The sequence below is a fragment of the Malus domestica genome, chromosome 14 (assembly GCF_042453785.1).
Source record: "Malus domestica chromosome 14, GDT2T_hap1".
Taxonomy (NCBI): Eukaryota; Viridiplantae; Streptophyta; class Magnoliopsida; order Rosales; family Rosaceae; genus Malus; species Malus domestica.
In genome coordinates, this window is record NC_091674.1 from 7064137 (window position 1) to 7087394 (window position 23258).

Genomic DNA, 23258 nt, shown 5'->3' on the forward strand with positions numbered 1-23258 from the left:
TGCCCAAAAAAAAAGGGCATTAATGTCTAATAAAAAAATGCGAAAGATGAGAGAAATTCTAATTTCCTCGTGAGAAAATCTTTGTAAATGTTCTAGCGCTTGTTAAAACGCAAACACATATTGGTATATTACAAACCTTTGGGCTCTGACTAAGAACCCTTTTGAGCCTGTAATTTTGGGTAAGGCCATTGAAGCCCGTTATTTGCTTATATTTATGAGCCATTCTTTAATTATTTATATTAATTTAAAATTTTAGAATAGGTCATAAAGTTTTAACTTTATTTTTTTATTTTGCACCATAATATATTGGAATAGTATTAGTTTATACCTTTGGAAGAATCGATAGTTTTGATTCTTGATAATGTGAGATTCAAATATGAACAAACGTGTAAGTCACATTTGCACCACATTGACAAATTACCTCAAACATAAATATTGAAAAATGTAGTTAGCCCTTGATCTTATTATGTCAGCATATTATGTTAGTACTGTGTACTCTTCATAAAACCTAACTGATGTGGTGGCATTTCATTTGGTTGTACTTGAGTTTATTACAAAACAAGTTATAAGAATAAACAACGGTTATGTTACGTGCTACATCAGCCGATATAAAACATTTGAGATGATAGTTGATGCCCGTAACAGTCCACTCTATAAAAAACATTGTCTTTACCCTAAACTAGTTAAAACATAATGAAGAACACAGATGCTATTCAACATTAGCCATTACAAATTTCAACCTGAGGGAAAGCATGGATCATATGGTGAGAATAGTGCAAAAAACAAGTGTTACAGAAGAGAAACAAACGGCCGGAAACACTTTTCTTCTCCTCTTCCACCAGAATGCCGGCAACCTAAGAACATGCCGGTCCCCATTGAATTCATCATCTTCAAACAACCAATAATTCAACTACACAACACATATGATACATCCAACCCGTTAAGCTGATGGATTTCCTAACAGTAATCGTCTCCACAAAAACATACAATCAAACGCCCATCCGAGACCATTTTCAGTACCATAACCAATTCCGGATGAGCAGTCAGCTTTTGCATTCTCTGTTTTCTTCTCTTAACATTGCAGTCTGATGCGATCAAGACTCTCGGAGACAGTTTTCATCCTTGGACGCAGTTCGGGATCGAGCTCAGTGCAATTAAGGGCAATGTGAAAGGCTTCAACAACTTGCTTCTTTGCATAAACTTCTTGCACAAGTACAGGGTCTATGATCTCAGACAAGGGGCGCTCATCTCTGAATGTCTTCCTGACCAGACTCTCGAGTCCCTCGCCACCATTTTCGAGCCCCTCATCTGGCAACCTTCCAGTCAAGATCTCCAAGAGCACAATTCCGAAGGAGTACACATCACATTTCTGAGTGAACTTGCTGCCAGAAACTCGGGCCTCGGGCGCCAAGTAAATGGTTGAAGAACTTGGACCAGCCATACCAGAAGCCACAATGGATTGATTCGAGTTGTGCTTTCTCGACGCTGAAGTGGTGAACTTTGAGGTACCCAACATAAGACGTGCCAATCCGACCCCGGATATGTAAGGTTGGAGATCATCGTTGAGAAGGATCTTTGTCGACTTAATGCTTCCATGAACATACTTTCGAGGGCTGTGTTCATGTATGTACACCAAACCCCTTGCGGTCCCCTGAGCAATTTTTAACCTTGCCGTCCATGGCAATGGTGGCAAAGAGTTGGTTAATTTACCATGGAGTGCATTGTACAAGCTGCCATTGCGAATGAAATCAGTAACCAGAAGTTTCTCATCATTCGCATAGTAATATGCTCTCAGGCGGACGATATTGGGGTGGACCACCTTCCCCATCGCCTCCGCCTCAGCCTCAAACTCCTTGAACCGCCACGCGGCGTCACCCTCGCTCAGCCTTCTCACTGCCACAACCGACGGCGCCGCACCAGATCCCTTCCCGCCATTCCCGGCGACCACTCTGTACGTAATCCCACTCCTGCTCTTCCCCACCACGTACGCCGATGCCCTCAGCAAATCCTCCAATTCCAACTCGAACCCCTCGTCCACCACCACGAATGTACCATTTTGCCCTTCCCCCTCATCCTCCACCACGACAGCCACCTCCTTTACCACTTTCTCTTTTCCCGTTTTTCCCTCCTTCGCCCTGCTTTTTACGCGAAGCAGCCACACCGATACCGACACTGCCCCAACCACCACCGAAACGCCCGAAATTATCGGAACCGTCACTGACACGCCGCTCCCATTTTCTCGCTGCTCTGCCCTCCGTACCAAACTCGGATCCGGGTTGAGAGGCTTTTGAACATCCTCACCTCCGCTTTTCGGGGAATCAGGGTTTTGGGCTTCCGGGCACGGAATTTCCAACGGAATACCGCAGAGGCTAGGGTTTTCGGAAAACGCGGTGGGGCCCTGGTTCGCCAGCGATCCCACCTGAGGCACTTTTCCGGTGAGGTTGTTGTGCCGGAGGTCCAGGCTTACGAGCACCGGAATCCGCCCGTACGAAGCCGGAACTCCGCCGGAGAATTTGTTGTACGAGAGGTTCAGGGTTCCAGCGAGGGAGGGAAGCTCGGCGAGAGACTCGGGGAGGGAGCCGTTGAGGAGATTGGAAGACAGGTCGAGGTGGTTCAGTGCCTTGAGTGATCGGATTTGGTCCGGGATTGGACCCATGAGAGAGTTGTTGGAGAGGTCGAGAGAAATGAGGGCGTCGGCGTTGAAAAGGTGGGCCGGGATGGGCATGGAGAAGTTGTTGTTTGAAAGATTGAGTCGCTTGAGCGAGTCGAGGTGACCAAGTTCGGAGGGAATGTAGCCGGTGAGGCGTTTGTTGGTGAGGAGGACGTCGGTGACTCGGTTGCCGGTGCAGGCGACGCCGTGCCAGTGACAGGGGGTGGGATCGGATTCCGACCAGGAGTCGAGGATCCGTGTCGGGTCGGTTTCGATTGCTGATTTGAGTGCGAGGAGGGAGAGTCCATCTTGGTTGAGACAGTGCACCACTTCAGGAACCAGAAGTAGAGCAATTTGCAGCAAAAAAAGCATCATTTTTTTGTGTTTGAAGTTTTGGGAAATTTGACAATGCCACACACACACACACACACACTCTCTCTCTCTCTCTCTCTCTCTCTCTCTCTCTCTCTACTGGTTCATATGGAGTTGCAGAGAGACTGGAGGAAGAAGAAGAAGGGGTTTTGCAGTTCTGAGTTTGAAATTGTGGAGAATTGTGTTATTCGAGGGAAGTTTGAATGTTGCACTAAGCATCTTCAAAAAGATGTCAAAATGTTCAAATCAGTAATAGCGATAGCAAAAAATAGTATCAATGTTACCAAGAAACCAAATCTAATGTCGCGTGACCCAAATTTGACAGCACCTTTAGATTTTTTTAATTAATTATTAATTTCTTTTTATTAATTTTTTATTGGCTTAAAGCATTATCCTTTTTTTCTTTTCTTTCTCAGAGTAAAGAAAATACATATGACCAATGTTGTTGCACTAAGAATCTCCAAAAAATAAAGATCAAAGTGTCCAAATCAGCAATAACGATAACAAAAAATAGTTTTAATGTTTTCGAGAAACCAAATCTGATGTCACATAACATTGAATGACATTTCTCCTCCCCTGCTGCCAAATTTGACAGCACCTTCAAATTTTTAATTAAATTAAATTCTTTTTATTAATTTTTATTGGTTTAAAGCATTATTCATTTTTTCTTTTCTTTCTCAATGCAAAGAAAATTCATATGAATTTTGATTTTATGTTTAAAATTTGCCATATCAATAGAAAAACAAAACTTTAAAAAATGTCAAAGTGCCACATAAGCCTTTAAATTTAAATTTTAGGTTTAAAATTTGAGATGGTCTAATGAGTAGTTAGCTGCAAATCCCCAATGTTTAGCATTTTTTAATTAATTTATTTTTTATTCTTTTTATATGGGTATATTCAAAATTACATTTGGTGTTTGATCGTTTGGAAAATTAAGAACAAATTAAAACGTGATTGAAGTTTGTTTTTTTTGTTTTTTTTTAAACAACGTGATTAAAGTTTTTTAATTTCAAACAAAACAAGCAAAAGAAGGGGGAATGAGAAGATTTGTGAATTTTGAGACAGGATATACAACTAATCCCTTTGTATTATTAGCTTAATTATTTTCAAGAAGACAAGATTAGGTTATCCTGTTCGTTCCCACCTGCAATTGTCGTTACCGTTGTGCCCAAATTCAAATTCAAGGGTTATAAAGGTAAAGTAACATTTAGAGCGTTATTTATTTGATCAAGAGTAACATTGCCACTAAGTTCAACACTGGAGAATAATATTATTTGAATCCGGAACCTCTCGTAATCCTCTTTGTGAGAATCTCGAGTATAATAAATTGTGTCCGTTCATTGTATATTGTGTGGTTAAAAATTATTTTATATAATAAACAAACACGATTCACAAACTTCCGAGATCTTCACAAAGAGGATTCGTAGAGGATCCTGTTGGATATTATTTGATGCCAAATATTATGTTGCTCACTTAGGTAGCTTAGAACCATCATGGAGTGACTTAGTGGTTAAGGACGAATTTCATATCCGTATTTTACACGGCACGCTCTATGTTCTGGTGTCAATGATTCGCATTATGATGGCCAGTGCCTTAGGAGCCACCAGCTGATCCTCTTATTTAAAGAAAAAATAAATTAGGTGGCTTAGGTCAGTCCTCATCTTTAGTGTAAAATATTTTTGTATAAGAAATAACAAAATTCTTATTTCACTAAGTAAGGTCGGTTTTATGATTTGTAGAACATCATTGCACTCGTTTTATGGCAAGTCGTTCATTAGCTCCAAATATTCTATGTCTTTTCTTAAAGCCTCTTTCTAAGTATTTCTAAGACGGCCTCTACCTCTTTTACCCTTAACCTCTAAGGGTGTGCTATCCACACATTCCATTTTACTTCTCACACACCCCTTAATAATTTATATCCGTTGATCTTCTTCAATTCATCCAATCCGACGGTTGAAAATTAAAAAGATATGTGAGAAGTAAAATAAGATGTGTAGATATCACACATCTAACCTCTATCTCTTAACCGGAACATGTATAAGTCCTCGTTACACATATTTAAACCATTTTAACAAATTCTTTAACATTATCCTAAAAACTTTATCCAAAAAAGTGTTTGTGTGGGGACTGTATTGTAATTTAGTGATGGGTGTCAGAAGATCGTTTGACAATGACATTATTTACACATGCAGACAATGCTTGTTACACTTTTCAGTTTCCACTAACTAAGCAACCCGGGGTATTTATGTAAATTCATTCTAAAATTTTGAGATTCAAAATTCTAGTGGGATACTGGTCAACAGAATCCGAGTTCAAGCTCTCTCGTCTCGTCTATACTGTTTTCTCTTGTGAACACCACCCGGTGACACGTGTTGTGATCTCAACACCACTAATTTTTCTTCAATAATCCGGTCGACTCAGTAGTACGCAAAATAAAATATCAGTATTGAATTGTAGAAATATTTTTTTTACTTATTTACCAATTTAATAGATATCAAGCCAGATTATCGAATAGTCCGGGCAATTGAAGACTTATCCCAACACCTCCAGAAGCAAATACTACTCCGAAGTGCCTTATGTAGGAATTTAATAAAATTTCACCGTTTTTCTTTTAACAACGCTTTATACAAAAACACTCATAAATTTCCACATACAAATACAAAGATATGAGTAAGAATGAGTAAGACGTTGGGCCATAACCGGACCCAACAAATGAGGAAAAACAAAAATTTCAGTTTTGTGTAACCCGAGCCTACAAAAACAATAAAACAGAGAGCTTTCTTTTCAAGTTCCTGGTTTCAGGATCAAGGTATTAACGGTCGAATTTCGGTCACATTTGACCGGATTGTGCTCGCTTGAATCGACTCGAGTTAACCTCCATGTCCGGCCATGTCGTACTAGTCTGTTCGGAGTATTCCTTTCATTATTGTGTGCATGGTGCAGCCAGAACTCAAGAAGAGATTTAAACTGATGGCAATACTCGACGGAGAAATCTTTGCCAGCGGATATTTTTACAACTCCAGATTCATCAGATTGTTTCGACAACTAAATAAAAAAACCCTCCCTCCCACACATGATAAAGTTAACATAAACTATAGGTATTTTGTTTGTCCATGAAAAGTGTCGTACCAAAGTTGAAAAACCGTACTCAACCCTCCATCTGTAAATCAGCAAAAAAATCATTTGAACTTCCCGAAACACGATCTTTGCTTGCATTTTTCTTCTTTGTACCTGCAGAAGACGGTCATATCAGTTAAATACAACACAGAAGAATGTTTTCCGGTTACATGATTATTGTGCTTGGTTTTGGAGTCAAACGAAATTCCCTATTTCTCTTTTATCAAATAAACCAACCTTTGTTAGACTTCGGAGGATTCGTATCCATATCCATATCGTCACTATCGCTGTCCTCTGCAGCTGCTTGAGGCCTTGATGTATTTGTAGAACCTTGCAATAATTCATCCATATCCCATAGCTGCATTAAACGATTGTCAATAGTAAATTCAAAAACCCAATAAAATCATCACTAGAAAATAGGTTGGAAACTGTTTAACTCTAAGAGAAGTGATATTTGCATACAAAGTTAAAACTTCATACACTAGAATGTAAGCGTGAATTAAGATTGCATCACAGAACCATAAGTGCGACGGGTTAAAAAAGCATTTTCCACAATAGACAATAGTATATTGAGCACAGAGAGAGAGAGGGAGAGAGAGAGAGAGACACACACCTTCAACATCTGATCATGTGCTATACTTCCCAGAAACTTTTTATCATAGGAGAAAGCTACAAAAGCAAAAAAAAAAAAAAAAATTGTTAACCAAACACAGCCCAGGAGGTAACTTGCAGATTAATGAGTCCTAAAAGGCCAGAGTATAAAAGTGAAGAGTTACAAATAATAAACAAATAAGAAAATTTGATTTTAGGTTGATGGTAAAGATTCAACAATGAGACCATATTGAACTCGGATAACTAGACCATATTGAACTCATGATCAATGAGTTCGCTGCCATAATGTATTTTCTATGAATTATAAACTGATATGTATCCTCAACTTCCTCAAGACAACAATAAAAGTGGAATAAAGAAACACGTTTTGTTTACTCAACCCTCCAGAAAAGAAAATAATGCATTACCGAGACCCTCAACTGGATAGTCTGAGTGTTCTGCAATAGGTTGGATGACTCTGTTGGGTAATATACCTACTAGGCTGAAACAAATTTGTGTGAAATCAATCTTAACGATAAAAAAGTTAAAGAACAGTTGAAATATTATGAATCAATTCTGCATGCAGTTTCACCTGATAAGTCCAGTTTCCGATCCAGTGATCAACCTATCTTCATCAAGCTGACACAAGAAAATTCCAAAATGCTTCAACGAACAACAGTCGTACAAATATCAAAAGCCAACATATGTAAAATAGATATATGACCAACTCACCTTCAACAAAACATCCACAGAATTCGGAGAGAGATCAACAAATCGATCACTGGAATTTGAAGAGTCATCCAGAAGAGAAAATCAGAAGTGGGAGGGAGAGAGGTGCAATAGAATTGAAAGTCTTTCCTTCATGCTTATAGACAATATCTCTTACAGTCAAGTACATTTTTCAATTTTTCACACATGATTAGAAACTAAAATATAATATACCTGCAATCCTTGAAACAGCCCCATGAATACAATAATAGATTCCCAATATGTGAGCTGCAAACAACTTTCCGACCATTCTGATCAAACCAGCATGAAAGGTTAAGAATAACTGGAAGAAATCATAAAATCACTGGGAGAAATTCAAAGGGATAGGAGAAAGCAGTGAACCTTCATGATAACCACGGACAGTAGCTCCTCTTCTGAAAATTCAGATTGAGCTTGAACCTGAAATAACCATAGAACCAAATTTGGAAATCTTTTAGTAATCCACTATGAGCATTGAGCATGTATGCTATGGAATTTTGGAAAGAAAAAAAATCTTACTTTATTTCTTCGAAGATTGCAAACAGAAAGAGTCCCATCTCCACTTAACAATGCAAAAGAAGAAATATAAATAAACAACTCTTGAGCGTATGTCATTTGCCGCAAAAGTAAGGAATACAATAATAATGGGAATGCAGGACTACCTAGTTCCTAGGAGTTTCATGGAATCAGCTGCAAAAGTCATATCGGAAATGTACTCTTCATGAGCTTTAAAAGTATTGCAGCAAGATTGTTGCCTGGTGTCCCACACCTGAGCAATAAGCAATGTCAAACACATGATAAAACCAACGAAAACAACAGTAAATGAGGCACAAGTAACATAAAATGACCTTAATACAGCCTTCGTCATCACCAGAGGCCACCGTGGACTCGGTCAAATTGATAAGCTTATTGACCGCAGACCTGCATCAGATTAAGGTAATGTTTAGGATATGGCCAAAATAAGAATTCCTTGAGAGCTGACTAGTTACAGAGCAGAGAGAGAAATAGAGACCCGTGAGCCTCGTCCAGGCGAGCAATAGAAGCACCAGTTTCCACATCCGTAGCAAGAATTGAGCAGTCGGGAGATCCCGTCAAAATAGCTAACATTATCGTCCATGAGTACCTTCTTATCAGCACAACTAATTACGGTATGGCAACAATATCAAATAACTAAAAAAATCAAATAAAACCTTGGCCATTGTTGATGAACCGAACAGCTCTGCAAGATTCACTGTGTGCATGAACTTCCAACACCCTAATATCATATTCATCTTAGTCATCACCACAAGTAATTATAATTATATAAGAATACAAAAGAGTAATTAAGAAAAAAGGCCAGAGGAACTTAAAAAGTAATGACCTTTGTGGTACGGAATCAGATGTGTATCGGTACAAGTGAAGGTCGCCATTGATAAGACCAGTAGTGACCAACTGCTGCGATGGATGAAAATCAATGTCAAACGCCAAGTGCCCCAAATTTATCTCCATTCCTTTATTACTTTCCTCTTTCTTTCTCACTATACGCAACGAATGATCGGTGCCTAATTTACGCAAGAAAATATGTTCGTAGGCCCGTAGAATGTTGCAGTTTCTACTCTATAGTTTTCTCAATTCAATCCAGAATCCACTCCAATGTTTGAACTAGACGATGGCTTTTCTACTAGGAAAAAAGAAAACAAAATGCACACATTACAAGTTGCCGTCGAAACCAACCCGAATAGCAACATGCACAATTAACCACAAAACTGACACAAATTCAACTAGAATATGTGTAAACTCAAACACAACAAAATTTCTAAAATCCAAAATAATCAAATAAACTGAGAGTAATCATTTCAACAAACAGCTCAAACCATAAAAAGTAATATAATTTGATATCCAACTAATTGGGCCTCAAATTTATGCAAAAGATGTCAAAGTTTTCAAATTAATAATGGTAATCACAGAAAATCAAGAAAAAGATTATTGCCGAGCAAGATGAAGTATAACTTACAGAGTGAAGAATGAGACTGAGAGAATGAGGGAAAGCTGTGGAGGTGGTGGGGCGATGAGACCGACGGATGGAGAGAAGAAGAAGAAGGAGGAGGAGGAAGCGGTGCAGCGGCAGGCAACATAGGAAGAGGCGGAGGGGTTTTGAGGGGACTTAACGAAGGTCAAAACGTAACCACTGTTTATTTTTCGCTGGTATCCGTTTGGGTTAAATGATTTGAAGGCCCATTTTCGATTCCAATCCAATATTTTGAAGGCCCACATCTACTTTCAAATACACTATATTTTCAAAATTAAACTACATAGGTTGCAATTTTACTTCAATTAAATCCAACGGCTAAAACGCTTTGCAGCACCGAGTAGTCTTTAGGCTACACACCCCATAGATTGATTGATTTCATGTTAAAATAATTGTTTCAAAAACAAAACTCCGCTAACATGTTGGAAACATGTTAAAAGAGAAGTGTGAAAACCGCTAAAAGAGAACCATGGATTAACTTCACGCTTTAGGTATGAGTTTTTCAATTTTGACCTTTCAAATGGTTAAAACATGCAATTTTGGTGTGCATACAGCTAAAAGAGAAGTGTGAAAACCGCTACTCATTCTTTTTTACGCCTCGGATCAACTTTTTGGTGAATTGAAGTTTCTACTAAAAGCGGTTTCAGTTAAAAGAAATTCTTATGTCCTCCATACAGAAGCAGCCAAGACATTCTGTTAAACAACATTAAAAACCAAGAAAAAATGACTTCAAGTACAATATAAGATGAACGCGTACATCATAATGCTACTGAGTTGGACGTCATTCCTTTAGGGATGTTGGTCATTCGTCCTACTTTTTGTCAAATACATATACTAAAGCCTCGATCTACCTCCGCTCCTTCCGGGAATCTGCAACGCATCATAATGGCCAAAGCCGTGGTAGAGAACTCTGATCGGGTTGTCCCTGCCGTATTCTTGCCCGTACTCGGCAATGGTTATCAAGCCACCGGCCTTCTCATCGTACATGTATACTGTAATTGGCATCCTACAGTAGCCAATGGATTCGTCATTCCAATGTCCAACAATAGAAAGCTCCGTAATAATATAGTTTTCAATACTGATGTGCTAAGGTTTTTTTCCGCTGGGTTTTCGTAGCAATGTTTATTGTGGATGAACTATGGTCCTATGGTAATACAGTTTTCAATACCGATGTGCTTCTGTAACTATAGTGGCGAGCGTGAAAACGCAGGGAGAGGACTTACTGGAGAACATGTGAAGCCATGAACAACTCAGGCTCACCTCCCCATACATGTGGCTTTCTTATTTGGGAAACGTAAGTGTCAAAATCGCCTTCAACAAACCTGTCACATTGTACAGACATCAAATACAAGTCCATCATCAAAAACTTCGAATAACTTGGAAAATTATGTAAAATTATGCTGGTGTTGGTTACCCATATGCCTTCACCGCAAAAGCATCATGCACTCGGAACGTGTTTTCACTTTTTGCTTCATATATTGACGCCTTACCAATAGGGAGAAAAAGAAGGGTGGTTCAAATAGAGAAGAAAGGGAATGAGAAAGATTGGGGAAGGAAGAAGAAGAACAAAAGGGAGATCTAGGACTTCAGTAATCCGCCGTCTAAAAGAGTTGCATCTTCGCTTGATTATACAAGTCAACCCAAAATCTGCTCGCTCTCCCTAATTACATCAAACTCCCCCAATCAAATCCCTAAAGTTGTGATTTCTCCCTCAGATATTATCCTCCACATATTTGTATACAGAAATATGACATGCAATTCTTCTAGGATAGTAAAAGATGGATAGCATATATGTCATTCAGAAAGGAAATGTAATAGAGCACACGAGGTTGTCAAAACATCAGTTAAGCTCACAATCAGAAAACTCACCATTCGGTTTCTTCCCTCCTTTTGATAAATTCATCCGCAACCTATAAATTTAACATACCAACGCATCAATGACATTAAAATTTCCATGGGCAAAAGTAGATAATTCATTATCAAGATTCTTTCATTATTTTCTGGATTTATGGGCTTTGGCTTAGGATGTGCACGGAACGGACTGGAAAAGGTACAAAGACATACTCTAGCTCTCAAGCCATCCGCTAATTCTCTCTGAAGGCTCTCACCGGGAGCTGATTTTCCAGCTCGTAAATGAGCCCCATGAGCAACTGAACGGAATAAGCACCTCCCGTCACCAGGTATTCCTGTGCCATAAAGAGATCATTAAACACCGGCTAAAACTTACAGGATTCATCTGTCGTAAAAAGACATTATGAAAACTAAGAAGGATGCCTACTCACCAATGATAGAATAGTCAGTGTAAACCTTTTTCCCATGAGAAAATTTTACATATGACAAATCACTGTCCTCTTCCTTATTGTCCTTGTGAGCTGCTTGAGCATGCGCTGATTCAGAACAATTACAGACCAACAACCCAAATAATAAGCCAGAAGAGGCGCATCCTTGTGGGCAAGATACACGGCGCACATTACACTTGATTTTGGGAAGCATTCCTTGTCCTGAAACCAAAAGCCTGGTTTTCATACCGTGATAGGTAAATGAAATGTCAAAACGTCGCTTATGAGGCCCTCCAGCATTAACTGTTAATGACCGTGAGTTGCCTATTTCCTTGGAGAAGAAAGATTTGAAGCAGCTTGCATAGGATGTTTGGCCAATACTGGATGGACGAGTCTTGGAGTTAGACAAACGGACAAACTTTGTTCCCGACTTCCCCGTCTGCAGGGCGTAACAACATGAACTTGATGCTCCTCGTGACACCACACTACAGATCGTACTGCTCATCTGCATTAGGTTACAGTCACTCAGGCAGACAGTAGTCTTCGGCGAATGGTTAATGGTAGGACAAACAATTGCATTCGCATAGCCTAAGGCAAAAGAAAAATGTGAATTACTCGTTAGTATCATTATGTAACGAATATAGAAGCGCGAGTTTGCAATTGAAATCAATCTAGACAGGGAGATGAGATCGTGAAAGTTAAAAAGTACTAGTAACATTGGAAACACAACATGCAGAACTTCTTGCATAATGGTTTATCCCTGCACGATCAAGTTATCTTCATATGTTATGAAAAGCATAGCGCCAGAATTGTAGTATCGATATATCTCAGGTCGAAAGAGAATAAGGATCTTGGCCAGATCAGTACCCCACTTAGCATTTGGTTTTCGTGAAAAGCAGAAGACTGAGCTGAATTCGAAACTGAATCCGAGATCTGTTGACTTAGTTATCAAACCGATCTTCAAAATCTCATTACGATTCGGTTTGTCAACCCCAAAAACTTAAGCAAATGGCAAGTAAGAAGGAATACACAGATCAAAAGGAAGGGACATCAAAGTTATGTAAACCATCACATTACCTTGGTAATCGAGATTTAACTTCATGCCATTTCACATCAACGGAGATCCTCCCTACCAGTTAAACCCGCGTTATAGAAACACACACATGGCAAAGGATTTTCATACATGAACTATAAAACATCAACGAAAATATACAAGAGATTATAAATTTAACATTTTTATACTATCAATTAGAAACTACCCTAATTTCAACCATACTACACAAAACTTTCAATCCTTAGCGGTATCGCATAACGCAAAATAAGATTCAACAACAACAAAATACCCAACAATTCAAATTTTCACATAAGATTCTAATTCTAATTCCAATTCCTTAGGCTTAAATTATGAGGATTATAGAAACTGGAAAAAAAAAGTACCTGCTGGGATTGCAAATGAACAAAATAAAGAGGGAAACTATTTAAGAGAAAAGCTTGTATGTACAGGAGAGGAGGTTAATAAGTAAATGGATAATTCCGGAGAATTCCAGAAGGGAGAGAAAGAAGGTTCTGGAAGTGGAAGGAAGAAAGGAATACCTGCCAATTGCAATGCATCAATCAAACAAAAGGCATTACTCAATTCACAAGCAATGAATATATGAAGACATGGCAATTTTTGTGTCGGACCCGGTGGCTTCTGGTTGCTACTTGTCAGTTGTCACTTCTCAGTTGATTTTTGCTGTGTTTACGGATAACAGGGTCGACCGGACTTGGGCTTATGGTTTTTCATATGGGCTTTTGCTTCACATGTTTGATTTCTAATTTTATCCAGCTTTTTTTCTTAAGCATCAAAACACAATAATATAGGGAGATTATATTCACACACCCCAAATTACTTTTCTCATACCTTTTTAATTTTCTAATATTTTTCTATCAAGTGTTAGTGGTGTGTAGAAAATATTAAAAAATTAAAAAGGTGTGGGAGAAGTAATTTGGGGTGTGTGAATATAATTTCTCATAATATACGGTTGAGATTTAATTAACTAAACGTTCATTGGTGAAAAATGACGTGCAGAGAAGAATCGTGTAATCGCATCGGGAGGGGGTTCGAACTCGCAAGGGGTGAGCGCACTATATTGATTAATTAACATAACTCACGTTTTTGTCAAAAGTCAAAAGGAAAATTTTATTCGAATAACATGATTTGTATTTCTACACCAACTTACTTTCTACACGCAAAGGAGGAAAAAAGACAGTATTAGTAATTTCCAATTCCCACCAAAATGCCAATTCCAACTTCAAATCCATTTTTAGTGGTTACTAAATGTATTTTTTTAATCATTTTTTTATTATTTTTTGTTCTGAAAATAGCTATTACAATTGTGAAAAGTAGATAATATAATAAATAACAGTTTAAATTTAACATATTGAGTATAGAACAAAATTTAGAAAAAAAAAGATCAAATTGTAAATAAGTTTTCAAATTTAAGTTTTATGTTTACAATTTGACATCTTCTTTAAAGATGCTCTTAACACCATTGAAAATAGATTGGTGAAAAAACAAGAGAGATCAATCAAAACACCAACACATTAACAATATTAACAAACAACAAAACACAGTTACTAGGGAGAGATCAATCGTCTTCAGTTTCAAAATTTGGCTTGAATTTAATTTTCGGTTTTAATTTCTTGAAGAAAAAAAAATTCAAAACACGGTTACTAAAGAATTGAACATTAAAATGGTATCAAACTAGCTTTCAAGTTTTTCTGTCAAGTGGAAGACATTTTTTATCAAAAGAAAACTAATGAAAAGAGTTTGAAAACTTTGAGTTTTAATGATAAGGACAAAATAAAAGGTAAAGTGAATAGTACCAGGATTGACTTTTTAGTATAAAAATGTGGTTTTTCGTTAAAGTGAACAGTACCGGGTGTTTTTCGTTAAAATTCCATTTTATCAATCATACCTTTATAATGCTAAAAGAAAAGTGTAGATAAAAAATGAGTCAAAGACCACTTTCCTTTTAAAAAGTTTGAGTTAAATATTATTTATAAAAAAATCTAACAGAAATTGTATTGAGACTATTATTTAGAGGAAAGTGTAGAAATTCTCCTTTAACTTTAACTCAATTGGAGTAATGGTCACTTAACTAAAAATACATTACCATTGGTTCCTTAACTCATCAAAAAATGCTGCTATGGTCCTTTTCATCAGCTCGGTTTGAACTTCGGTCAAAATAAGTTACGACATCACATGACACGCCCCAACCTAGATATCCAAATGACACATGGATGGCACGTGCTGGCCACCACTCGAGAGTGACGAAAGTCATGAATATATGAATTTGTGAGGACATGAGGGGACATGTAATCCAAAAGTCATACAACAAACAATAATCACAAGGAATATGCAAACCCTAAGAAGCAATAATAATAATCCAAATTAAACATGAACAAAACAGAATGTCCAACGGCCACAAATCCTAAATAAAAGATGTACAAATATGTCCAGAGCATACCACTAAACGGAAGTACTAATGAAAGGTAAGACATCAAGTTACAATTATTCATAAAGAAGCCACACGCAAGTGGAAGAACGCAAGATCACTGGTAGGGAAATGCCTCGAAAATCGGGTCGTATTCCTCGTCACTATGTCCTGAAGGGGGCGCAAAAACAAAAAGGTGAGTGGACCATAATTTATACTAATACTAATAATAATAAAACCGATTTCTTTCTGAACATACTAATCCCCTGTTTTGAAAACGTATATAATGCTACACAGTAGGTTTTCTGAAAATTCTAACATGCCATGAAAACATTCGTAGATAATAAAACCATATCTAAAAGTGGTATCGAAATAGCCCAAAGGCAAATCAGAGAAAGCTCGTAAACCCAAAATAATAAAGTACTCAACTAGGGGTGTCATAGTCACCCGAAGACACAACCATCATCTGAAGGTGAAGTTGTATGACACTAGGTTACGCCAATGAAGAACTAGGGTAAGTCCCATCACCCGAATGTGAAGTTGCACGACTCTGGGCTACACTAGAGAAGAAATATATATATCCTCAACTGTGTTCTATGGCCATAAATGTATACATACTCGTGTTGTGTGTATGTGCTGTATAATAACCCACTAGATAAGCACCAAAAACGTATCTCGAAAACTCATACCAAGCTTAGCATTTAAAATCTCGTCAACCAAAATCATAAACAAGCCATAAATGTGATTCCTCTAAATAAGCCATTTTATAAACCGTATATGGGTAGGCCATAAATATTTCGTAAAAACAATATAAATAATCATAAGTTCTCCGTAACCATAATTATAGAAATCCGTAAAACATATTATAACTCATTATCAATTCATGAAATATGAAATGCATGCAAGCCTAATATTTTATAAAAATATGCAATTTAAGAAGGGGTCCACTCACAAATATTCTGGTATCGGGAAGCTGCTCAAACTAGGGAGGACGGGGTCACTTCCAACCTATGCATCCTTAGGAGACCCAACAAAGATCGAAGTTGGCTAGAAAATAGCTGGAAGGTGGCCAAATGATCACGGATTTGGAAATTTCCAGAAATGAACAGTGACATTCTTTGTGTTTTCCTTGGCCGAAAATAGCGAGAATTCACCAGAGAAAAATGTTGCACAGTGATGACACTATGCAGCACGGGGAGAGAGGTTTTAAAGTGGTTTTTCTTTTGTTTTCTGGTTCAAGACTTCACTAAAGAAGCTAGGAAGGGTGGAGGTGTTGAGTAAAAATTGTACACAATATGTAAACAAATAATTCACTCGACACAATTTCACCCTCATTCATTTTTCCGAAGAGGGTTTTTATTAATTTGAGTTCGACCCATTCTAGGCTATGCGCCTATTAATTACAACACTTCTTTTGGGAAATGAATACCCTTTTATTCTAATATGAATAAATCGTAACTTGGGGATTTGGATGTTTATTTGATTTTGTGACTACACCTAGGTAGAGCCCTAGATTGCCTACATACCCTCGTTGAGGGATCAAGTCACTCGTAGTTCCTTATGTGTTTTGTTGGGGTTTGATGCCTTGTGTAGTTTCAGCTCATGCAGGTAAAGAGCAACTGATGCCTTGTGCAGTTTTAGCTTATGCAAACGAGGACTTTAAGCTGTTGGAGCGGTTGATGCCTTGTGCAGTTTTAGCTCGTGCGGGCGAGGACTTTGAGCCACTGGAGCTTTTAATGCCTTGTGCAGTTTTAGCTCATGCGGGTGAGGACTTTAAACCATTGGAGCTGGAATGTAGCTTTGTGCCATTTGAGTTTTGTTGCGGCTTCATGCCATTTGAATCTTGTTGCGGCTTCGTGCCTTTTGTGTCTTGTAAATTTAATGGGAATATTTGTGATGAACCCACTATTACTTTGGTATTTGACTTTGTCTTGGTGTCGTGTATCTCAGACTGTTCCATGTGGGTGGCATTCCCATTTAATTTGAGGTAATTGTATATAGCAAACTTCTTATTTCTTCCCCCATTTTTTAATAATTTTTTTTTTGAACTTTCAAACCCATTTGATATGGGACTTTGAACCCGTTTAACCCAAGACCTAAGCTTCTTTCCAATCTGACAGCAAGCTTTACTCTTTATTTTTTATGACTTTAAAGGTTTCCAAGTTCTAATAGGACTTGTCTTCCCATTTCAACAACTTGACTTCCAATTTCAATAACCTCATTTCTTCTCCACATGAGGTGTGAGGTGCAGATTTTATTCACATCCCTCCCCCTCTTGCGAGATGGCTTTCAGCAAAAATTTCCATTTTTTTCTTGGCTTCAATACACGTGGTTTTCCTCCACAAGCAAGAATCAATTATGATATACCTGGGCTTCCGTGGATTTCGTATATTTCGAACCTCCATTTGGATTGGGTAACCGTTGATTTCCAAGTGAGAATGGGTAAGGTTTGTTGGAGCTCATATCCTTTTCAAATTTCTTCAATTTACCATTATTTCCGCCCTTAAATCGCAAAGGCTTCTTTTTGTGCAGGTCATAAACTCTTTCATTTTTCTGCTGCATTGTTCTTTTGCTCTTACTACCCGACTTGTAATTCTTTTGTGGAGCAAAAATTCAAAGCAAAAAGGAGGAGAAAATAATCAGCAGGTCACCCCATTTTCGTTTTTTTTTAAATGTTCTGGGTTTGATTTGGAGTGGGTTAAAACTCTGAATTGCAACTGATTGGTTTAATTATTTCGTGCATGAGTTTCTGGCAATAGTATCTCTTCGATTAGTTGTTGGACAAACTATTTTGTAGTATTTTGAAAACAAGTGTTGATTCTTGGCTTCAAAGGTGAGAATTGCCCCCCTAAAATTTGTAGTAACGAACTCTTCATGTCTGCCATACTTGATTGGGTTTTTGGTGCGTTAATCTGTAATTATCACTTTCTGGCATCTCTGTTTCCATATAGAGAATTATTTGACTGATCTTGACAGTAGGCATTGGTCACCATTTTTGTGCTCTCATCCATGTGTTGCCTTTGATACTTGCCATTCTTTCTCCTTAACATTTGTGCAGGTGTTGTCTTTGATACTTGCCATTCTTTCTTTCCTTTTTGTCTTGTAGCGTTTGACAATTTCATTTCAAAGCCTTTGGTCAAAATTTTGACCAAAAAATGATTGCCACACTTAAGTCCTTCGAAGGACACCTTCCTCCTTTCTTTTACTTGTCTTTATCAAAAGTTGAATTAGGGGACTTCCTTTTGTGGAATTTAGACCAAACATGAGTCGGTCAAGGGAATAAAGTTGCATTTGGCTTCTTTTCCTTTGTCTATTTGTCTACAAATGCATCCATTTATTTCATTGGACCTCAAAGAATGACTTTACATATAAGACTTGGCTTCCTATGTATGCTCTTTAGCTTGATTTTTCTAACAGATGGCAATTAGAACTAACCTTACCCCAACATAACAACAACGTGAATGACATTCATGTTATCTAGAAGACTTTTTCTTCTTCCTCCTTTTCTGGAATAATCTTTTAAAGTATAGAACATTTAGGAAAATGCCATCTACTTGGAGTATGTTGTTCTGCTTTTGCCAACAAGCTTCTGCACAGTTGGTGATCAAATGAAGAAAAGGTTGCCATCCATATTTGGAGTTGAACAAAACTTGCTCTTTTTTTTTTTTACCCAAATCCATTGCTTGTTGTGATACTGATTGCTGCTTTCTTTCTTGATATGGACATCAACCATGGACCTCTTTAGATTTGATCGGAATTTCATGGGATTATTTCTGCTGCTGTCAGTGGGGAGTTGGTGGGTTGTTCAGAGTCTACATCTCCATTTGTTTGGTGAAGGAGAATGCCAAGCAAGGAGACAAAAGCCAAAAAAAGGCTAAAAGAAATATTAGAGAAAAAGAACATCATTTGCCGTGGATCTTTTGCTTGTTGTTCCCCCCTTTTTTTACTTGTTTCTCTGCAGTGGTCTCTACTGCAATGTTTTTTTTTTTTTGTTCTTTCTGCAACATAACATCAAACAAGAGAAAAAGAATAATTTTAATAGAACTTGTTTCATACCTGGTGATGAATGTTCTTCTTTGGATCTTGATTCGAAAGCACAAATGGTTGAACTCCTTGTTTTCTTTTTTGGCAGCACTTCGTTGCTTTTGGTATTTTCTCTCAATGTCTCTCTTATTTTCTGCAGAATATCCCCTCTCTTTTTCTGTCTTCTTCTTGCTGCAGCTGATGCCTATTTATAGGCATCCTAGGAAGGCTCTAGAGTTTTTTACGTGGGGGAGATGGAGGTCATGTTTTCTGCCACTTTCTTTTAACCTCTTCCACCTTCTTTTGTTGTAGAAAAGTGGGGAGCCCCCCCTGTTTTGCATGTTTCCTCCTTTTGCATGAATGGATTCACATCCTGTTTACTTTTATCATGATGTATTTTTTTTAAATTTATTTATGGACGTTTGACTTGTATGTAAAGCCCATCATCATCTTTTGGGTTGAATTATATTTTTGTTTTGCCTTGTAGTTTGACCCAATTTGTATGGACTCTATTTTTTTTATGTTGTATATTTTTGTTGTTCAACAGGAGGGTTGGTGGTATTAATCGTTTGTTGATGCATGAGTGTGTGTTCTTCGGCCAAGAAAGGGAGAGAAGTGAGTGAAGAAAAGAATAAGAGAAGAAGAAAAAAGAAAAAGAAAAAGAAAAAAGAAAAATAAGAGAGGGAGAGGGTCATGGGACAAAAAGGAACACCCTAGAAAAAATGGGGGTAACTGGCCACATGTCAGCCAAGGGAAGGCCTAAAGTGGAGAAATATCTCCAATTATGAAATTACCAAAATGCCCTTGATGTTCAAAAATATGTAGAGACTTAGTTTTAGCTCCGAAATCCAATCCGTTCACGCCTACGCGTTCGTATCGACGATTTCTACGAGAATAAAATAAAATAAAATTTCCTACATGTCAACGGAAGTCAACGTTTTCAATGTTAGGGGTATTTTCGTAATTTTAACTAATTAAAACGGGTCGTTGCATCACGCACGAGGCTGAATGAAGGGGCAAATATGGAAAACCAAATGCGAAGAATTGTAGCAATGGTCCCTCAACTTTAACCCAATTGAAGAAATGATTCCTTAACTTTAACACAATTTGAGCAATGGTCCCCAACTTTAAACCAATTGTTGCAATGGTTCTTCCGACATGATTCATTTGACCGAATTCTACGAAATTGATGAAAATGACCATAACTGCATGTTTTTGTGAGTTAAGGGACATTGGTCATGAATTTTTAGTTAATGGACCATTACTTCAATTGGGTTAAAGTTTGGAGACCGTTGCTACAATTTTATCTATTATTTAAGAGGTATTTGTTGATTTGCCTCCCGAACTTGTATGCAGCTACCAATTCCCCTCCTGAACTTTCATTTTAGCCGATTACCCCCTTGAACTTGAATTTTAGCCAATTACCCTCTTGAACTTTTATAAATAGCCATTTTCGCCCATGGTGTTAGATTTTAAAAATTTTCATATAATTTTCCATCCATTATTTAATGTCCAAAAGTTCCTCCACAACATTTATACATCGAAGTTCCAATGTAGCAGAATTAGCATTGAATTAATGAAATGAAAGCATTTTTCTGTATATTAAAATCTAAAGGGTATTAAGGGCAAAAAATAATACAAGTTAATGAAGGGTGTTCTTGTATTTTACCATGCTTCTTCAAGGATACTTAGGCTCTTTTGCTATTTTACATAAGTATTCTTGGAGTAGTAGGTCTGGCCCTGAACTTACGTGCTTATGACTTCATTTCTCAAGAAACTCGTGTAGCGGAAGATCCTAAATTTGAGACTTTCTCCCAAAATATTCTCTTAGCGAAGGTGGTGGCAAACATTCTCATATCTCACTTTTTTTTAGAATTTATGACAATTTACTCAAAATTTTATATAAAATCTCTAGAAATAAATTATACTTCATCAAAATTCATAAATTTATTAAAAACTAAAATTTATGAATTTATAAATTAGTTAAATTCCTATTTTTTGTTTTATTATTTAAAATAAATAAAAATATGCGAGGTTAAAGTTAAAATGAAGTCTGGGAAAAAGAGGCACCAAAGTTGGATTTTATATTTGGCCAAATCGGATAAATGATCCTTGCGGTCATAAGGTATTCGGAAGATAGCCCATGTGCTAAAAAAACTCGGATATAAACCCCTGTGGTGTACTCCGTTAGCAAATTTAGTCCAAAAGTGATTTTTCCGTTAACTATCTGTTAATACATGGGTAAAATTGTACTTTGACGTGTGCATCTTCTTCTTCCTCGTCTTTATACTGTCCAATGTATAAGAACAAGGTCTGTAATTTGTACTTTCACAACACCCGCAAAACGCTTGATCCTCCAGAAATCCAAGACCTGACTTTGTCTATTAGATCTAGTAGTGAACGATTAGGTATTCCCATAGAATGGCAATAACCCAACAAAGAACAAGGAAGCTGCAGCTCTTCATCCTCCTCCTCCTCATCCTCAAAGCTAAATTATTTTTCTTCTTCTAAATTTCAGTATAATCAACAAATAAAAATAAAATCCCCCACAATAAAAATGGTGGGTGAATTGAAATAAAAGGTATTTATTTTCTTTCTTTTTATATGATTTTGGTTTTCCTTTTCTCTTGTTTCCTCTTTTTTGAAAAAATTTGGAACAAAAACAGAAGGCAAATCCTCCTCCTCCTCTTCCTCCAAGAATCACACCAAACAGTATCACAGGAGGAAATTAGAAAGCTCAGGATGCACAAAATCTGACAATATTTACAGCCAAAATAATATCACCAACGAAAGTGCTTAAAAATTAAGCAGTAGCAGCAGCAACAACAACTCGAAAAACCGATTCCAGAGTCTTCAAGAATGCATCCGGCGATCGATTGGAGCATATCCCGGTGATTCAATCGGAGTAGCTGCAAGTCCATGAGTCCAAGCAGATTGAAAAACCATGAGAAATCCAAGAGATATGGAAGCCAACAACAACATAGAACGAGATGAAGAGGACAATATGATAGCGTATGAGCAAAGCAAAAGCAGATGAAGAAGAACCAGAAGTCTCTACGTAGAGAGAGAGAAAAGAGGAGAGAGAGATTGAAGAAATTAAATGCTGGGAAGACTGAGGATCAAAAGGAGGAAAAGGAGAAGTACGGAGAATGTTCATTTTCTGTCGGTTTCGACTCGTATCTTAAGAAACGCATTTGCCTGTCTCTCACTTCTTCTTCTTCCTCCACTTCTTCTACTGCCACCACCGCCGCCGTCTTTTATTTTGCCGCTTTCAATTCATGTCAAAGTACAATTTTACACATGTATTAACAGATAGTTAACAAAAAAATCACTTTTGGACTAAATTTGTTAATGGAGTACACTACATGGGTTTAAATCCGAGTTTTTTCTAGCACACGGGTATCTTCCAAATACCTTATGACCATATAGATCATTTATTCGATTTGGCCTTTATTTTATATTTTTATTTTAGTAAATCCTGGATTTGATTTTGAATTAAGAAGGGCATTTTAGTCAAACAAACTTGCAACGGGAAATTCCCGCCCCAGGACACAGCTTATAAGTCGTAGCCGCGTAGAACTCGTAACTTTCCTTCCAAATTTCACATTCTCTCTCTCGCGCGCGCCGTATTCGATCGCTGCTCGGAGCTCAAATCTTGCGACACTGTTCCTCCAGAGAAGAAGGAATCCCTAAATCGTAAACGATCTTCCCTCTTTTGGGTTCTTTTTTTTGTTTGATGCTTTCTTATATTTCTATTTAATCGCGTTTGATTTTTAGTTGTTATATTCTGTTTATCGCCTTAATTGCAATTTTAGGGTTCATTTGTTTGATTATTTCTTATATTTCTATTCATCCCGTTTGAATTCTGTTTATCGCCTTACTTGGAATTTTAGGGTTTTCTGTTTGATTGCTTAGAAGTGTAGGACCCTGTTTGTTGCATACAAGCTAAAGAAAAGCGAACCCCAATCTGGGTTTTGTTTTTCAAACTTGGT

The 23258-nt window shown here is 37.5% G+C and overlaps 3 protein-coding genes across 7 annotated transcripts; all 3 read right to left on the reverse strand.

The window, feature by feature from the left end:
* Positions 1–623: 623 nt before the first annotated feature.
* On the reverse strand, positions 624–3272 carry LOC103454286 (receptor protein kinase-like protein ZAR1). The gene has a single exon (XM_008393892.4). It carries the CDS (start codon positions 3023–3025, stop codon positions 1073–1075), a length of 1953 nt encoding a protein of 650 aa, XP_008392114.3. The 5' UTR covers positions 3026–3272; the 3' UTR covers positions 624–1072.
* Positions 3273–5983: 2711 nt separating this feature from the next.
* LOC103454285 (WD repeat-containing protein 55) lies at positions 5984–9635 on the reverse strand. 3 transcript variants are annotated; one of them, XM_070811957.1, is made up of 15 exons: positions 9471–9635; positions 8838–9137; positions 8668–8732; positions 8490–8577; positions 8326–8398; positions 8140–8246; positions 7997–8039; positions 7841–7897; positions 7673–7749; positions 7463–7511; positions 7323–7369; positions 7159–7232; positions 6753–6808; positions 6377–6497; positions 5984–6253 (listed from the first exon to the last, which is right to left on the reverse strand). In XM_070811957.1, the coding sequence occupies exons 2-15, from the start codon at positions 8963–8965 to the stop codon at positions 6171–6173; spliced, it is 1068 nt and encodes a 355-aa protein (XP_070668058.1). In that variant the 5' UTR covers positions 8966–9137; positions 9471–9635; the 3' UTR covers positions 5984–6170. The 3 variants fall into 3 exon arrangements, with proteins under 3 accessions (XP_070668058.1, XP_028948365.2, XP_070668059.1); XM_029092532.2 differs by having other exon boundaries at positions 8838–9134; positions 9471–9612; XM_070811958.1 differs by lacking the exons at positions 6753–6808; positions 7159–7232 and having other exon boundaries at positions 9471–9611.
* Positions 9636–10110: 475 nt separating this feature from the next.
* LOC103454284 (OVARIAN TUMOR DOMAIN-containing deubiquitinating enzyme 4-like) lies at positions 10111–13524 on the reverse strand. Of its 3 annotated transcripts, none has more exons than XM_008393885.4 (7): positions 13358–13524; positions 12842–12893; positions 11768–12352; positions 11550–11671; positions 11355–11395; positions 10709–10807; positions 10111–10491 (listed from the first exon to the last, which is right to left on the reverse strand). In XM_008393885.4, exons 2-7 carry the CDS (start codon positions 12864–12866, stop codon positions 10320–10322), a joined length of 1044 nt encoding a protein of 347 aa, XP_008392107.3. In that variant the 5' UTR covers positions 12867–12893; positions 13358–13524; the 3' UTR covers positions 10111–10319. The 3 variants fall into 3 exon arrangements, with proteins under 3 accessions (XP_008392107.3, XP_008392108.3, XP_017192700.3); XM_008393886.4 differs by having other exon boundaries at positions 13202–13469; XM_017337211.3 differs by lacking the exon at positions 12842–12893 and having other exon boundaries at positions 13202–13391.
* Positions 13525–23258: the final 9734 nt, after the last annotated feature.

Excerpts from the sequence above, each read along its gene's own strand:
- LOC103454284 (XM_008393885.4), bottom strand. The coding sequence starts at position 12,866 with ATGAAGTTAAATCTCGATTACCAAG. Across the intron at positions 10,808-11,354 it reads AGGAGGGAAGAAACCGAATG|GTTTGTTGAAGGCGATTTTG; the intron begins GTGAGTTTTCTG and ends ACAATGTGACAG. Across the intron at positions 10,492-10,708 it reads ATGGCTTCACATGTTCTCCA|GATGCCAATTACAGTATACA; the intron begins GTAAGTCCTCTC and ends TGGCTACTGTAG.
- LOC103454285 (XM_070811957.1), bottom strand. The coding sequence starts at position 8,965 with ATGGAGATAAATTTGGGGCACTTGGCGTTTGACATTGATTTTCATCCA. Across the intron at positions 7,512-7,672 it reads GGCTGTTTCAAGGATTGCAG|TGATCGATTTGTTGATCTCT; the intron begins GTATATTATATT and ends TTCAAATTCCAG. Across the intron at positions 7,370-7,462 it reads CTGTGGATGTTTTGTTGAAG|CTTGATGAAGATAGGTTGAT; the intron begins GTGAGTTGGTCA and ends TTCTTGTGTCAG.
- LOC103454286 (XM_008393892.4), bottom strand. The coding sequence starts at position 3,025 with ATGATGCTTTTTTTGCTGCAAATTGCTCTACTTCTGGTTCCTGAAGTG.